At 39.0% G+C, this 18,931-nt stretch overlaps 1 protein-coding gene across 1 annotated transcript; it reads right to left on the bottom strand.

Moving 5' to 3' along the window:
• LOC133837876 (uncharacterized) lies at positions 1 to 3,094 on the bottom strand. Its single transcript, XM_062268783.1, has 3 exons — positions 1,852 to 3,094; positions 1,430 to 1,594; positions 1 to 1,335 (listed from the first exon to the last, which is right to left on the bottom strand). Exons 1-3 carry the CDS (start codon positions 1,920 to 1,922, stop codon positions 240 to 242), a joined length of 1,332 nt encoding a protein of 443 aa, XP_062124767.1. The 5' UTR covers positions 1,923 to 3,094; the 3' UTR covers positions 1 to 239.
• Between the last annotated feature and the right edge of the window lie 15,837 nt (positions 3,095 to 18,931).

The raw sequence follows: 18,931 nt of genomic DNA, 5'->3' as shown, positions 1-18,931 counted from the left end.
AAATTAGATTTAATTTACGCAAAAGGTTTATTTAGTTTACAGTGCTGAAATTTGAAACTAACCATAACTTAAAACATCTAATTATAATTTCAAATTAATCTTATTTCACGCAAAAGGTTACTTTAACCCACAGTGCACTGTGGGCTAAGTGCCATACTAGCTAAGCAGCTTTGCAAATGGAAAATTGCAGGAGAGAGAAAAAAGTGTAGCATACATTTGTGCGCTGCACTTGCTCGTATTCAATTATTATTGTGCGTGTAGAAATCATCAACGCGTCGACGCTGCTCAGCTGCAGCGCTATCATCATCATGACGCTGGTCATTGATGTTGTAACGTTGATCATTATCATCAGCATAGTCTTGCCTATACCGCGCATTATCCGAGTAAGAGCTCACGCCCGACTGAGCGCCCAACGAAGCTGAAGATGAGTAACGTTTGCTGCCAGCTGCATGCGAATGCGAATGTGAATGCAACAACAGCGGCGACGGCAACTGTGAATGCGATTGCGTATGAAACGGTGACTGCGAATGCGAATTGCCATTGGGGCTGTAGGACCAGGCATAGCCGTTGTCCATGTAAGTTAACTGATGCCGGTCCCTTTCGGGATAATACGGTGGATGTTCCTGCTGCTGCTGATGATGATGATAATAGTCAGAGTCGGGGCGCAACGATTGGTCAATGTGTGTGCGATTAGGATAGAAATCAGCAGATGAGGGCGATCCGGAGTATGGTGTGTGATGTCCGTAATTATAATCATCATCATGATGTTGATGATGATGTGGCGGTGATTGCTGTTGATACGAATGCGACTGCGAGACTGGCGGCTTATTAGTCACAAGTCCGCTGCTATACGGCGTATGCAGCGTCACAGCGGGCGTAACAATGACGGGCACCACAGCCGAGCTGGCAATAGCACCCAATTGCCAAGATGCTGATGCCGATGCCGATGCTGTGGTGGATGCTGGCGATGAGGTCTGTTCGCGTGAGTTCATTTCAGCTAATTTATTGAAACGATTGCGACTGCCGCTCGATGTGAGAACCATTACCGTGGGATTCATGTCGGTGATGTGCTCCTTGATGCAGCTCTGCAGCATGTTCACAAAAAAGAAGAACGAGAGCAGCGTCAGCGCCGACATCACCGAACCCGAACTCTTTTTCTTCTTCTTAGGAGCCGACGTTGTTGGCGCTGATTTCGGTGCGTGATGATGATGGTGATGCGGTGGCGGATATGCGGGCGGACCGCTGCCACCGCCACCGCTGCTGCTCGGATGATACGATGAGTAGCTGCCCGATGGTGGCGTCTGTTGCAACTCATACTCCACCGATGGCTCTATGCTGTGTTAATATTTTTCAAGTTGCATTAATGCGTTGTGGTCGCCAAGGCAAAAAAGGGAAGCCGCCGCTGCTCGAACGTTGCTTCAATGCTTACCCATAGCCAGAGTGGCCGCTGGCTGTGCTGGCATAAGCACCGTTGTGGTTGCTAGCAGCGGCCAACAGCTGTCCGGGACGTCCATGCGACTGTTGCAGATAGGGATTTTGGCGTAGTTGATGCGAGTGTTGGTGCCATGATGGGTAATGCGCACGCTGTGTGCCGCTGTAAAGCAGAGAGAGAAGAGCAAAAAAGCCACGTTGTGTGGCATGAGTAAGTGCAACAAATTGCGACGCAGCAACAGCAGCAGCAGCAGGTAAGTAGCTGCCACCAGGTGGCATGTGGCAAGTGGCAAGTGGCAAGTGGCAAGTGGTGGCAGTTGACTACTTCTGCAGTTATGGCACGCTGTCGTCTGGCGCTTTTTGCTTTTGTTTGTGTCACTGTGAGTTGCCGCATAAATTTCGCGCTGTCATTTTGCTTACGCATAATTATTGCCGGAAATGGCTGACAGCAACGGATGTTGCTGCTGATGCTGCATATTCCCAAAGGACATTTTGACGTTTGATTTTGCAATTTTATTGCTAATTGATTTCCGTTGCCTTCTCGCGTTAGAGCAGTCCGCAATCTCAGTCTCTCTTTGTCTCTCTCTATTTCTCTATCTCTTTTCGGGGGGGCGCCTTCAAGTTCAACCGCAAGTGACAGAGTTGCTTAGGCAACTGACAGAGCCTAGGCTGCAAGCAGCTATTAACGGCAGCAGCAACTGTGTTGCAACAGTTCTCTTGCCCCATTGCCTGTCATTGTCAGCTTTGCCACACACACACCTAGGCAGGCAGCACTCACAACACTTACAAACTGACAATTGCCTGCAAAGTGTTTTGCGGTGTCGTCGGTGTCGACCAACTGACATACACCTGAATTGGAGCATGGCCAACACTGCACATTTTGGCCAAACACATACAAAGAGAGAGAGAGAGAGCAAGTGCTGGAACAATTAGTGCACGACAAAAGGCAGCCACGCCCACTGCTCAACGCCCTCTGGTACGCTGTCAGTGTTAATGACGCTGCTGCTGCAGTCGCTGGGGTTTATTGCATTAAAATCGCTATGCAACGTTTATGCATCAGAAATTGTCATAATTGTGACATGTCTGGGCGTGCGTGCGGGCAATGTTGTGGTTGCATGCAACGACAATGTGCCGCAACTCCACACTAACTCTTGTGGTTGCCAAAGACTGAGCGAAAAGCAGAGATACAAAGAGAGAGAGAGAGAGAGAAAGATTGGGAGATTTATGGCATCGGCTAATAGTTTTCACTGCCAGCAAATGGTTTTATATACATACATACATATATAGTCGAAGACATTCTATTTTTTGTCTTAGTTGAAACAGGAAAACATTAGACTGCAATAACAAATATTTAACATTTCCGCAGCAAGTCGAAGAGCACATAATAAATTGTCAAATTCTGCGTTGCAGTTGCGTCTTTGTTACGCTTTGATTTGTTGTATTCACTCCGCGACCCCTCAGGAAATGGCCAATAGCAAAAAAATACGAATGGCAATGTGGCAATTGATAGTTCTGAGCTTGGAAGATACTCTGTAAAAAGAAACAGAAATCGCAGAATGCTCTAAAAAACTAAATGCATCATTGTATAATAGTACACACAAGTTGGCCTTATAATTTCACATGATGTAAAACGTGTTAAAAAAAGACAACTGAAGTTCATAGACTGTTCTTATTCGTAAGTGAGAACAATAAAAATGTTGTGCAATCTTTTTCTGCACTAACACAACATTCCTGTACAGATCTGTGAAGCTACATATGGGTACATTCATGCAGAAGTCTTATTTAAATATATGCAAGCTAGCTAACTAGGTAATTACATATGAGCGCTAGATGGCGCCAAAAATTTGTTGGCTGTTGACTGAATAGCAAAAGTGTTTGCTTTGTCATTGTTGATTGATATTATCATTGTGTAGCTTAACATATTATTAAAATTGTCTGCAAATATTTAGCGAATGTCAGAAGAATTTCATTAAATTGCAAAAAAATATATATCTTTATTAAGAAATGAAGAAATTTGGTTTTGCAAATTCAATGTTTGCTCCATATTTAAAAAATTGCATAAACCATAATGAAATTTATTAAAAATTGAATATATATTTACCCGTATGCATGCTGCGAACTTAAACTACAAACTATAAAACACTTTAAGTCATATTTATACAGGGTACACAAACGATAACCAAAAAGCAAAAGTTTTGCTGATGTGTTCAAAAATCACCAACGAAAAAAAAAGAAGAGATCTCAACGCAAAGCGAATCAAAAAGTCAAATGCCGCGAGGGGTTGACAACAGCAAAAAAAAAAATAGAATTTTATGGTAGAAGGAAATCAGGAAAATGTCTGAAGTAAAGCACGCAATATTGCCAGGGGTAAGAGGAGCGTGGCATGGTGTATTGAGAGCGGGAGAGTGGGTGATTTTTTTTTTGTGGGGTGTAGCATCGGCTTGCGGCAGCCTTTTGTTGCTGGCGCCATTGTCAACATATTTCAAGCAGCCTGAGACTCAATAATAAGCTGCGAATGTTTGACTACATATTGTAGTTTCTTCGCCTTCAATATTCAACACAGAAAAAAATGTTTATAAGCTTTTATGGCGCCCTCGAAATTGGTCAGCGCCCAGCAATATTTAATGACTGGAAAATGAGGCATTTAAGCTGAGTGCCAGCCAAAACATTTGCGACCAAGATGAACGTGCCGCAGCCAAAACATTTGCTTATTTATGTTTCTCTCTCTCTAACCAAATAATTTCAAGAACATCTTCGATTGTATCTCCGACTGTGACTGTGACTGCGACTGGAACTTTGCCGATGCCCTGTGGCCCGGTGCGTCTGGTCGCATTTCGGGGTTGTCCATTAAATGCCATGATTAACACGTAGACACATTAAATTATAGAAGAAGCCAAGGCCTAGACGCGAGGCATTGGCCACATCAATTATCGTTCTCGTTCTCATTTACGTTCTCGTTGTAAGTCGTTTGCTGTGCGTATTGCACGAGACTTAAAAATTGCAGCATGCTTTTAGGCTGCGCCTGTAAATATTGCTCGCATGCCGTCCATGTGTGTGTACAGTATATTTCTGTGTATGTGTGTGTGTGGGGAAAGGGGAACATGCATAAATCATTTGGGCTACATTAAGAGCGTGCCGAGCAAAACTTTTTGGGGGGGTCAGACCAGCATTGAAACAAAAATAAAAACTCGTTAACAGAACGCAAAAGCAACAACACAAAACTCAGAACCAGAAGCGCAGTGTCAGAGTTGAAGTTGGGAGGTTGAAGACCAAGTCCAAGTCGTGTTTGCTGCCAACTCCAAAAACTCGACATCGACTACGTGCTTGGACTGTCTCGCTGTCAGAGTGGTGGGCAACAACTACACAGCACAGAGTGTCAAGTGTAAAGAAGAACTACTAATCAGCAGTTAATTCTTATCTTTAATTAAGTGCACGTTCCCACTACGACAACCAACCAACCAAACCCAGCCAAACAAACGCCAAAACAGTCAGCCAAAGGAGCCGCCGACGCTGTTGCCGCGTTTATGGCAGCAGGAGTCAGCCAGCTAGCTGGCTAGCTGGGCAAGTTAGTTCAACACTTTTGTTTGTCTCGCGTTTTTTGGCATTGTTCTGCACAAAGGCCAAGCCCCGCCTTTTGTCGCCCAGCTCAATTTAATGAAATAATCTAAGTAAACACTCTTGAAAATTAAGCAGTATTTTCTTTTATTTTTTTTTTTTTTTGCATTCTTGTTTTGTTTTCTTCGTCGTCATTGTGTTTGCCGCAAAATTAAAAATGTAAAGCGGTTTTTGCACATAATTAAATGTGGATTTTGGGTCCAAGCATTTGCTTGGCCAATTAAAAAGGCCACGCAACAATGGCCAAGGCGACCGGCCATGCATCGCTTATCAGCCGCTCAGACGCAGTCTCTAAGCCAAAAATACGCTAAAGGGTTTCATAATGAGCTCCAGCCAGAAGATGTGCTGGCCAAAAAAAAAAAAACAAATGCTAAAAAAAAGGAAAGAAAATCGTACTTATATCCACGCTAAACTCTTGAGTGTTCAGTCAACTCTCACACCTTTTGGCCCCCTTTCCCAACAGGTAGCCATAAGTCATTACCCCCATTTAAATGCCTGCAGGACTATGTGTATGTGTGTGTGTGTGGAGGGGGAAAGGCAACGCTTTAGCTTCAAGTTCTTTGACAAACAATACCCAAACACACACACACTCCCAACTCTTGGCTGTTGGGGTGTGGCTCCGTTGGGCGGCACTCAAGCGTGCACGTCACATTTTTGCAGCGCCTCTGTGCTCCTCCTGCGGACTCCTTGGCCCCTCTGGCCAAGTCCAAAAGTTACATCAGATACATGAAAACATTTTTCAAAAGCTCCACTAAAAATAAAATAAAGAAAATTTTATTGAAGTGCCAAGGTGGCTGCCACAGCGACTGCGACTGCGACTGTGGTTAACGCTGGCGTCAACCATGGATGGGGAAAGGGAACGGGGAACGGGGGGCAGTCAAAACTGGAGGCGTTCGCATCCCGGCCACACGGATTAATTATGCATCGCAAAATGCTAAGCCAGGTAGCACCACAGCGGCCAAAAAATAAAAAAATAAAAATCATATGCGGCTGTGTATGTCTGTGCATGTAAAAGCCAAGTACAAGCCACATCAAAATAAAATAAAGTAATAAAAGAGTAAAATAAAATAGAATAAAACAAGAAAGAGAAAACTGCAAATACGACGCGTCGAATAATTAATACACTAAGTAAAGATTTTAAAGCAAAGATGTAGATGTGATATGTTTGCAAAATAGTTTAAACTAAAAATAAATCACAAAATTGTTTAGTCAATAAATAAATAATAAAGTCTCCGGGCAGTTAAATCAAGTGAGTGACAATTTGTAATATCAATAAAAAAAATCAAGTCTTCGTTAAATAGCAACAAAAAATATTGCCACAAATATTTACAAAAAACACAAAACAAATATCAACACAATTGTCATCGCAAGATAGATTGAAAATAAAGTATTTATTAAAAAAGAATAACAATTGTGTATAATTTTTAAACATTAAATAAAAAACTACTCTGAACTTCATAAAAACTTAAACACTAAAGTAATAAAATAAAAAGAGACTGTTTATTTTTTAAAATAAATATCTGAATCGTAACTTTAATAATAAAATTGTGTAAAAGAAATATAGTTACTAAGCAGTAGCAATAAAAAATGTGTTTAAGATTTTATACATATTTTTAAATTATTAAATCGTATGAAAAAAAAAATGCATTAGCTAAGCAAAAACTCCAAAAAATTTGTTGTAAATATATTTTTATATATTGCATTTACTTAAAAGACCAACAAAAATGTGTAGTAAAAAGTTTTTAAATTATTCAATTTAAATTAAAAATAATCAGAAACCAAGTGAAATATATTTAGAAAGCTTTTCCACGTTTTCAAAATAATTTAAATGTGAAAGAGATGTGCATATATCTAAATAAAAATGTGTTGCCAAAACCTATAAATATTTTCAAATTATTAAACGCGTAAAAAACAATCAGAAACCAAACTAAATACAGCTTCAAAATTATTAAATCGTGTAAAAGAAATGTACATTGTTTTTGTCATCTATAAAAAAGTGTTGAAAACTTATACATTTTTTTCTTTTAATATTTATTAAGTGAAGAACCTGAGCAACTTAATAATTACAACTTATAAATAATTTCAAATTATTAAATCGCTTTTTAAAAGCTGATAAATATTAAGAAATTATATGGTTAGCAACGCTTTATAGATGACATAGAAAACTTGTCAAATCACTCTAAATTAGATGTGCCAAATAATGCAAATAAATTGAGAGCTTGTCGTCAATAATTGGCTGATTAGCATGAAGAGCTTCAGGAGCGTCTCGCTGGCTGTCTGCGCTGTAGCTTTTCAGCTGTCACAAACAGAGCAATGGAATTAACATATTCCGCCACGTAGCACCCATAAAAATGTGCACATAAAAAATTAAAATAAAAATTAAAAGCTGCTTGCTAAAAATCAAGCTACCAAGCATGGGAGCGTCAAAAGCCAAAAAGCGCGACGTCAACGTTGCTGTCGACGATGCTGTCGCCGTGTCACTGCACCCACGGCTAAAAGGTGGGGAGGTGCAGGCACTTGCTGCCACATATGAGGTGCGACACACACACACACACACACAGACACGCCCACTGGAGACACACACACACAGACACAGCTGAGAGCGAGAGAGAGGATGACGACGACATCATCATAGTACCCACTTGAAATGCTTTTTAACAAAAATTCTTTTAATTTTTTGAGCTTCTTTTCTTTCGGTTCACAATTTTTTTCGTTTTTTTTTTTTTTTTTTTTTTGGCAACACAACATAGTAAAAAGAGAGCAGAGCGAGCGCAAAAAAAATCCGGGAGTTTCGTTGAAAGCGCAACTGGATGCTGCCACCGATGATGTTGCTTGTATATTTGCGCAACCCTCACTGAAAATGAAATCTTCCTAGAAGACGACAACGACAACGATGACGACGACGACGTCGACGACAACGCCGCATTGTTGATGAACATGAACAAGCGGCACGCTAACAAGTTGCCACCCAATTCCCTCCGCCCAAGCATCTCCTCTTGTAGCATCAGTCTCCCTCACTCACTCCTCTCTCTCTCTTTCTCTGTCGCCCTGTCAAACAGGCCTCTGCCTTGATGCACCTTTCAGCGTTGGCGTTGTTACGTGGGCGCTCTGACATTGTTGTTGTTCTTGTTCTTGCTGCTGTCGTTGCTGCTACAACGGATGCACATGCCACACGCCCTTCACTCTCCACCCTTCCACCCATCCACCCATCTTTGCCCCAATCCTTTAGCTGTGGCACCTAGAGAAATTATGATGTTTGAGTTGTTTCTCGTTTACTGCCTGCGCTCATTTTAATTTCCATTTCTATGTTTTTTTGTGAGTCGTTTTTTGGCCTTCGAAAATTACAACAAACAACTGCAACTGCAGGCGTAGGAAGGGGAAGGGGAAGGGAAAGAGGTTAGGGGCTTGCATTGGGAAAGTAAAAAGAGTAAAACAAGAAAAAACGGATTAAACAGTTAGGAAAAATAGAAAAATTCAAGTGCATTTTTCACTTCACTTTACGGTGCATTCACATTTCCGTTGCATTGCATTCGACGCGATTCGTATCCCCCAAAAAGCTCGCTTTATTTTTTGTCGTCTGAGCTGATGCTGAGGCTGAGCTCTCTAGCTCTCAGATCTGTCCGGAGAATGGGGGGCAAGCGACTGCTTTGTTGTGCAAACTTCCCTTTGGAATGGTATTTTGTACCTATGCATTGTCATTTGGGGCTTTTTTTTTGAGTTGGTGGGGTCAGTCTGCAATCTGCGCGTTGCACGTTGCATGCTGCAAGAGTTGCACATTTAGCAGCCTGGCCGCAAAAAAAAAAGCATTTTTTTGTTGTGTGTGTTTGTTGTTGTTTAATTTTTTATAAAATCGCCATGAAAAGTGCATTTCCCTAGCGTTGTTCGCTTTTCTTTTATTTGTTTTTGGCATTTTTATTTATTTTAATTTGTTAATTAGTCAGCCCCGTCTCCACTTGAGGCATGCAACTGCAAATGCAACAAGGGTTGCAACGGCTTTAAAAGCAAATTGCAAATTAGACAAATTGAAAATCGCAGCTGCTTGGTTATTGGCTCCTCTTTGATCTCCAAACGAACATAGAACAAGAAAGAACTATGCAGTCCACGCAATCAGAAACGCGAAACTATTTAAAATCTAATTTGCATTTGCAAGTTTCAGCAAAACTGCAGGCAAAACTCGACGCATAATCACAAAATTTGTCATGAAAACTTTTGACAGACGGAAAAAACTTGTCGTCGTTGTTGTTGTCTATGCAAAAATTAGCCAAAAATCAAGAGCAAGCTGAAGGCGGAAGCGGCTTCTGCAAACAAATCCCCCAAGTTAATGTGTCTTATTTATGCTTGGCATGATGCATGTCGATTTTCTTTCAGCACTTTTTGCCATGCGACTTATGCATTTATTGCTGCCATTCTCCCGCACTCCTCGACCTCCTCGAAAAGGGGATCTAAAACTTTTTAATTACCCTCATCAGCGAAATGCAATGTGCACTCTGGGCAAAGAGGCTGAGAGACTGAGAGACTCAGAGACTGAGAGAGTTCGCTTTGTGGCTGAATTTGTGGCACAGAGAAAAAAGTTGGCTGGCATGAATTTGTGAGCGAGTTTTGTTTATATTATGATAATTGCATTTAAGAACTATCATATGGCACAGCTAAGTGCATGTTTAATTAATATTAATGCTATTTATTGGCCAACAAGCGAGCTGAGTTGGAGTTCAACGACTTGCACCTTGAGCCTTGCCTTGCACTTCCTGTTTCTGCTTCTGTTTCTGTTTCTGTTTCCTGTGGCAACCTTAGGGATGCGGCTTCCATGAAGTATTCGTACTTCACGGGAGCTCAAATGTATGTAAGTGTGTGTGGCAAACGTTGCGTGGCAAGACAAACTTGTTATCTGTTTGTTGGCATCTAAGTGTGTCACTGTGCAACAAACGGAAAGCGAAACTCAATGCAACCAGATGATGGATATCTCAAGTGCTAAAGTGTGAAAAGCGAAAACTCATTGCAAACAACAAGGCAAACAGCTGGACAGAGAGTGTTGCAAGCTGCTGCTGCTGCTGTTGGTGCTGCTACCACAAAATGAGTCGATCTTATCTGTAATTGCTTTTTCCAAAAGCAACCAAATCCGCTTTCTTAAGGAGGCTGTCATCACTGCTTCACTCGCAGTCTCAGTCTCAGTCTCACTTTAAGGAAATGACCCAAATTAGTCGCTGAGTTGAGGCGAAAAACTTTGTGCATTAGCATGTGCCGCATGCGGCCATGCAGCATGCAGCAAGGATGTTAGATGCCACTAGTCTGCCACTTTGTCTTTAGTTTTGTGGCAAACTTCAAGAAATCGACATTTACTTAACTTCCATATAAATTTTTCTCTTTCTTTTTTTTTGTCTATGTGCAACTCAAGAAATCACGTAGCTGCCACACCCTCGCTGCCAGGTGTGTGTGTGTGTGTGTGTGTAAGTGCAGCATATTTTGCTCGCACATTTTATCTGCAAACATATCTGACACACACACACACACACTAACACACACACAAAGACTATCGCACACACGCGTTCCTCTCTGTCAAACACAAACATGAGAAGTTGAATTTGTACTTCCGCTTCTTCAGTTGCCCCGTGGCTAGAAAATCAGTTTTTCATTTTTCTATCCCTCAGTTCATATTTTTTTTTGTTTTTGTTTTTGTTTTTGTCTCTCTGTTGATTTGTCGCACGAGTTGAATTCATGATTATTCCCTGCCAACGAGCCATAAACATGTGTTAATTTTCTTCTTTTTTTTTGCAGAAAGCAAAAAAAATTAGTATTCAAACTCACATTGAAGTGGCGCATTAATTATGCGTAAATGAGCTTAATGCATCAATTAATCAAATCAAAGCCCACTCGCTGCAACTGCGAATGCACATGCAACGGTCTCAGTTAGTGCCTCCGCCTCCTCCTTCATCATATTTCCCCCTCACTTCGGCGCCGACAAATGCAGTTTCGCCGTTGCCTTTGTAGTGTCACACAAAAGCGCGAACTCGCTGCTCGTAAAAACTCTCACTCTGCACAGCCAGTTGGTCATTTTATGGCCGCCTTTGCTGGTGTGAGTGAGCGGCATCCCTTCTAACACAGCGACTGGACTTTAGCTACCCGAGGTTCTTTGACTGACATGTAGATGGCGCTGCCACTTGCTCGCTATCGTTCGTTTTCAGAAGCTACCTAGTGGGTTCTTGTCTTGGCTAAACGAAATGTGCTCCACATGCAACGAAAATGTAGCGAGAGTTGTGTTCCACGCTTATTGAACGAAAGGTTTATTAACTAATTCCTAGCTCATACAATCTAGACTGGATTTAAATCAAAGCGTATTTTGTATACAGTCTGACCTCGATATAGAAAATTAGATAAGAACATTTTTCTTTTCAAAAACATGAATCTTTAAAAATGTGTAGTTTTTAACTAAACATAATTTGAAAAAACTTATTTGTTTCCAAATTTTCAAATGGCCCGATAAGTCTTATTGCTCGTATAAATTGACTTATAAAGGCAATTTCGTTTCCGCAATTTATCTCTCATAAATAAATGACTACATACTCATTTTGGGTAATTTCGTGTAACACAAATTATACGTAAAATTGCGTTTGCTTATACTTGTAATATAATACAATAAATATTACATAAATATTGTTTTAGGTAATCTACTATATACAGTAGATTTCTTCGTTCTTCTTATTATTTGTTCTCACAACAACAAAAATGTAATGCAATGCATTATTGCAATTTTTATCTAAATTTCATTCATTACCTTTACGTTACTCTGACTGTATTCAATTTTTTAAGACACACAAACCCAATGACGTATTAGTCATAAGACCAGTGGACATTATGGAGGCAACAGCTGCTTTGCCCCATCAAAATAAACTTTGTGCGAGTGTGTGAGAGAGTGTGGGTGCGACGGTGCTGCTGAAAGTTAGTAATAGAGCTATGCAAACAGTTAAGTCCTTGAGCCAACTGTCATAACGTAAAGCTAGAGTCACACTGAACAGAAATAACATCAGCATCATCATCAACAACAACAACAACAACAGCAACAAGCGCAGTTTGTGGATGTTGATGATGACCTTGAGCGGCAGGTCCTTCTGCTTTATGGATGTCCATCTCACAACACAAACTAAGCACATTCATATGCATAACGCGGTGCCGTTGACCATAACTAATGGCATTGATGCTTATGCCTAGGTGCCTATCAAGTTTCACAAACGCACGCAATTCTCACTGACCCACACGCACACCACTAATACACACACGCACACACACAAACACACCAATATCCTTTGATACGGTTCAACGTGCGCTGCTGTTTAAGGTTTAATTAGCTGTAACCGACTAATAGTGTGCGCATAAGCGACACACGCACTAAAGCTACGTTGTGGCCACTAAAATTAGTAATTAAATTTATAGCTCTGTCTGGTTTATAAGTAAATCCAAGACACACAAGCACACACACAATAAAATATTCACACATCATTCATTCCCATACATTCCATCTATGATAAAAAAGCATTCCCTCAGCGGCGCACAAATGTATGCTAGCATTAAATTCACTGCTTTGCGTGTGGAACGTGTCTGTGGAACGCAAGTCATGCGCCGGCAACCAAATTCCGGTGGTTAGCATGATTTGGCCTTAAGGGCAAAATAAACCGCATTCTAAGTTCAAGCTTTTGTTGAATATTTCGACTAATAGACAAACGCTTTGTGGCTGCTGGCAGACAAGTAATGAAAATCTCAATAGAAAGTTTACAAGTCAATACCAGTGAGAGAAAGAGTAATATGTAGAAAAACAAAAAATGGAAAATATATATTATTTAACACAAAGTTTTCTACAAGTAAATTGTAAGATTATTAATATTCAATAAAATTTGGTTTTATTGAGACCATAAGGAAGATGTAAAATGGTCGTAAGGAATTCAAAGTTACTTCGCCTTTCTTAGCCTTTGACTTGGTTTCCAAAAAAATGCTTTGATTTATGATATTAAACAACTACAATTAAAAAAATTAAGTAAAATATATGAGAAATATATAAAATATTTTGGTAATTATAAGTTGGTAATTTTAGTATTAGTAGTATAAATATTTTTGAATTTAGTAGTAGTAACATTTTAGTATTTAGTAGTAGTATTTAAGTATTTTATATATTTTAAAATTATATAGTATTTCAGTATTTGTTTGTTAGTTGTAATATTTTAGTGTTGAGTAGTTTTATTATTTTAGTATTTAGTATTTTTGAAGTAAATTTAATGCGAAGCACATTCAATTAAAAGTACAATAGCTTTATTGAGATCATAAGCAATTTCCAGGAAAAGGAATAATGGTAGTAATAAATGTGTAGGTTGCCTCGCCTTTTTTCGAGTTTTATGATATTTAAGAACAATAATAAATGTGTATCACATTTTACGATTATTTCATCATACTAAAAACGAAATTTGATAGGGTTCTTTAGAAACAAAAATCTACTAGTTTAAACCGTACAATAATAACTTGTTAAAAAAAAAAAAAACAAAAAAAAAGAGTTAAAGAAATCGCAATAGGAGATGAAATGTCAAGTCTCTTAAAATATGTAACCCGGGGGTTACATCAAAGCGAAACTTGATTACTTCTTTGTGTGCAGACCGACACTATGGAAACAATATTTCCCGGATATCTGGGTCATGCTCACATTGCTAATTACTTTCAGAGAAGAGCAATAGGCAAATTTCATTAGTGATTACTGGAAGTCGGCTTGAGTGCTCAACAGCATCACCAAGCACCTTGCAATGGAGTAGAGTGTATATATAAAACATAGTAGTCAGTAGTAACTGCTTTGCCTTTTTATATGTACTAATGCCATTAACGTGGCACGTTCTACGTATACGTTCATGGCCAAGGACTCGAGTCGAGTCGGTTAATGTTGCTTCACCTCCTGCTGCTGTTTGTTGTATGTCCCTTGCACACATGTGCTTCATATGTTGCATCGTATTCTAAATCTAATAAATATATTACTAAGCGAGCCCGTCGTCTGCTCGGTTTTATATTTTAACATCCATGCATATATCAAATGGTCTTGCAACTACGACCCGCAATGTGCGCCTATTACTTGTATTGTGGCTATAAATGTCCAGACCCGCACGTATACGACTACTCTGCGTATACGTAATTTGTAGATGTGTGCTCAGGGAGAGTTACTTCCCTATGGCCACTAAACTGTTGTAAAACTGAGATTCCCAACATTATTCAACACAGTTGCTTTAAAGGGTTTTTCATTTGTACTTTTGAAGCTACTGTACAACTTACTTTTTTTTAACAGACTTTCGAGTGGGCAACAACATTTTAATTTCTTAACACAACGAAAACAAAAAGGCTTAGCTTTTAAGCATGTTGTACATTAAATTAGCTATGCCAATTAAATCAAGAACAGCTGCTGGGCTAGGCCACAATTAAAAATAAATTATCAAAAGCCTAAACGTAGGAGTCTAGACAAATATGGAAAATTCGAATATACCCCGTTTGCTAAAGCAAGCAATAGAAAACAAGTTTTAATTGAAATCTTTTCAAGTAAAAAACGAGAGAAAAGATTGCAGCAAAGCTCTGCAAAATTTCATAGTGAAATGAAGTGGACTATAGACTCATTCAAGCTCAACTTTCTGTTCACTTCTTTCCCAAACGAGGGTATCTGCAAGTCAATAAAAAACTCATCTTGTAATTGCCAAAGTTATGTTGTTAACACAATATCCGCAATTAAGTACAGCACGTGCAGACATCTGGCCAAAAACATCTGTTTGACGGCATTAAATACGTTGTCCTTCTTTCCAAAATGAATTCAATTTGAGTGCGTTGACAGATTTTCTGTGTATGTGTGTGTACGTTTACTTGTGTGTGTGAAATTCTGTCGAGTGCACATAAAGCTCAAATCTGTCAATCTGCGCAGCAAGGTATGTAATGGTCATCGAAATAAAATTGATTTATGCACACATCATCGACTGCGAAAAACATTCATAAATTATGGGGATTGCTGTTGAAAGCGGACTCGCCTCGTTTAAGCATATAATTGCCATAAAAAATGCGTTTGATTTATGCGCGGAATGAAGTAGCAGACTCGGAGTTCATTGTCAGGTGAATAACAGAGGTTAAAGAACACACAGAGCGAAGCATAAACTACTTAGTGAAAAGATTTTGTGAAATGTTTGAACGACCTTGGCACGTTGACTTGCACCTCGAGCATATCAGGCTTTGTCAGCTTGAAAAGGAAGGAACAGAAGTCTGGCTGGCTGCCTGGCTGCTGACTGCCTGTATATGTAAGTCTTAAAGATGTATTTGTTTGTTTGGACTGAGAGAGTAGAATATGGCCAAGAGGCAAAACTAATTAAAATACAAAATGAAACACCGCTGGAGTGTGTGCGATATATTATTATACACTACACACACACACACATGAAACATCAACTCATAATCACATACAATAATAGCAACACCCACACACACTATGGTAATACTTGTATCAGAAACTATGGAAATTCATAATTAAGCTTGGACATGGCTTTCGACATAGATTGATTGTCTCGGACCGCATAATGAAAGTGTTTCGCAACTGCTGACATGTGAATTATTTAGTTGAACAGGTAAAAACATTAATCGGTCGACGTGCAAGTAAACGTCACTGACAAAGACATTACACATAACTCACATTACACAGAAATCTCGATGCATTCAATTCAGTTCCAGGAATAGCAGCTCAATAAAGGGCAAAAGTAGCGCACAAATCATGCAAATCGAAAGCTACACAGCTTCAAAAGAGCAGCAAAGGATTTGCGTACTTTAAATTGAACTAATAATGCGAAAATGAAGTATTATTCAACGCTTATTCAAAAGCTCTTTTAATGCCCAACAGCAACAGCAGAAAAGCAAATTAAACACACACACACACAATTGAAAAGTTACCTCAAGCATTACACACGCTGCAAATCATGTTCTGTTATTATTAAATGCCATAATGAAGAGATTACACAAGCTGAACAATTGCGCTTTTGCAGCAAAATGTTCTTTAATCATTTTGCACGCTCAACTGGCGCGTTGACCAAAGCGTAACTCAAAATCTGTATCGATTTCATGGATTTTGAAAGTTTGCAAGAAATTAATTAAGCGCAAGCGAAAGGCTCGCAAAGAGATCCCATCTAAATATTTAACTTGCTCATCAAAATGTATCTCATTAATGTACTTCACTTTAAGCCCATTCAATTAAGCCGCCATTGCGGCTGAATAACCAAATAAATAACTTACCTTCAGGCATACAACAAAAAAAAGAAAAAATTACGTATACGTAAGCCAAGGAGAAAAAGAGATACACACGAATACAAAGCCAACATAATATATATACATATATATATATATATAAGTGTGTGTGTTTAAAATTTCGCCAAGTTCACAGTCGCTATGTCATCCCGAGTCAGAGGTTGTCGAGTTGAGGCTGTTAACGCTGCTGCAGAACGTTTAATATTTGTATGGGAATGGGCGCAGAGGGTAAACAAAAAAAGAGAAAAAAACGAGAAAAAACTGTCGAGCCTCTCGAAGTGCCCACTCCAAAAGTGTATCTCAAACACGAGGCACTTGTCGCTTGGGTACGCAAACAGAAAGGAAAACAATTCACAGTGCCAAATCACTTGGGAAATACAATTGAAAGTGAACATAATTTTTTATTCTTTTGCAAACGAAAAATGAAATAAATATGTGCAGACACACAAAGGAAGGTAACGAAAGCGAAATGAATGGCCCAAAAAAGGATTATATTAGCAACTTTTTGAGAATGTCACGAAACACTTGATAAATACTTTGATGCAAGCCAAAAGTGAAGCCTTTAAACCGGAAAATTTATATTATATTCTTCACCCGAAGCACATTTATTTAGATATTAATAGCACCACTAAATATGCAACAAAGCGCTGGCATTTTGCTTTTTGTTGTTAGCTAAAGTAAAGTAAAGTAAAGCTAAATGCTCAGTGCATTTAATTAACTTTCAATCGAACAGCGGGAGATGTTTTCTAGAATCAACTCAACTTTGTCTGAAAAATCTGAAAAATATGTGAAATAAACTTCAATTTAAATGACACTTTCAAAGGTCGACTGGTTAGCCACTTGTCCAATTTAGTTCGTTCAAAACTAAATCCAATTGGTCAAAAGTTTTTCGTCAACCAATTGAAAGTATTTCAATTAAATACTTTATTTCATGCTGTGAAAGATTGGCCAACAGTTGACGGCAGCATTCTTGCTTTCAATATTTCCATTTGATTATTTTGCAATAGAATATTTTTGCCGAAAAGCTTTTTCTTAAGCTATGGCTACACAGTGAAAGCTGTAACAACAAACAATTCCCTGCAGCGAATAAATTTATTGTTCCCTTGGTTTCTCACTGGGCTTATCGAACAGAGTACACACGCCAACAGCTAGCAAAGAGCACTTTTACTTAAAGAGAAAAAATTCCTCAGACTCGGTTGGAATACTTGAAGTTATGAGTCAAGAGGGTAACATCTTTTTATGTGCTCCCCAATGCCACAAACAAGAAGTTCGTTTCGTTCTTGCCTTGATCCCTTTTAGGTCACACTCACTGTACTTCATACACAATAATGTGCAGCTTGCAGCATTGACTTATTGCAACCCCTTGTGGTCAAGTATGCATTTTAATTATGGATTACATTTGAATTTTTGCAGACAAAACAAAAAAAAAAGTATAAAGTCGAAATCAAAGAAACCAACATTTGATTGCAGGCATCTGCTGTCATCTGCATTTCAATTGGAAAAGTCGAGACAAAAAAAAAGGAAGAAAAAGAAAGAAAATTCCAATGCGTACTCCACCCTACATATTAATCATTCCATTGCAAATAAATTTCCGGCTGCATTGCGATAGGCAAATTAAATTGAGTTCACAGCAAGAGACAAAGTATTAGGTATCGAAAATACTCGAACGTGCCTGTATTAAGCTTAGCCCAACAACTGTATTTACCTGTTGTCGAAAAGGTACTTAAACACATACACAAGCGAATCGCTAGTGACAACAATAAATCACGCTTTTCATTCTCAATGAAAAAAAGAATGTCAGAGGAGAAAAAAGCAAACAAGAAATTGTTACAAAAGCAGAAACGAACACAAAGGGAAGTCAAACATCACATTCCATCTGCCTCTCCCTCCACTAAATGGAATTCAGCAAGCTTTAAATGACAGACAAATTAGGCTCAAGAACGAAGAAGTGTGTTGAAAACGAAATTTAAGTCAAGCTGTGTCGATTGGAAGCCAAATAACAACTGAAAATAAATCAAATCACTGACACAGCAAGAGAAATAATTTCCTCATTTCTGTGTGTATTTCTTTTGCAAAACTAATAAAAATAAAAGTATTTATAAGCTGTGACCTTTAGAAGTTGACCAAACAGATTTCATGAACATGAAGAGGTTTCATTCATTTTATCAAAAGTTGAAGTTTAAATGCCACGTTTACTTTAAATCCAAACTAAGCTGGTAAAATACTCTACAAAAAAATGAGAAATATTATAAATATGCAAACGTCTATAAACTGCTGTAAATATAGAATATATGCAAGTCTCTCACTCCCCATTTAAAGAGCTTATCTACTCATGCATATTGAGTCTGCTGCAAGTGCAATTGAAGCTCTCGGTATTGTTATATTGCTAGAGCTCTTGTTTTTATTAAGTTTCTCTCACGCCGAAATTCTACCATACACAACATATCCGCAGCATATTCTTAATATTTACAAGAGAGAGAGAGAGATAACATTGCAGAAAACACTTTTCCACATGCAAAAGCACAGCTGCTTCAAGGATATTAAGCATACACAGTGTTGCACTCACTGGTGAAAACTTGCGCAACTTGAGCGCGAG

This window comes from Drosophila sulfurigaster, chromosome 2R, assembly GCF_023558435.1.
Source record: "Drosophila sulfurigaster albostrigata strain 15112-1811.04 chromosome 2R, ASM2355843v2, whole genome shotgun sequence".
NCBI lineage: Eukaryota > Metazoa > Arthropoda > Insecta > Diptera > Drosophilidae > Drosophila > Drosophila sulfurigaster.
Note: the sequence above shows the minus strand (reverse complement) of the source record. Positions and strands in the feature narration are given on the sequence as shown.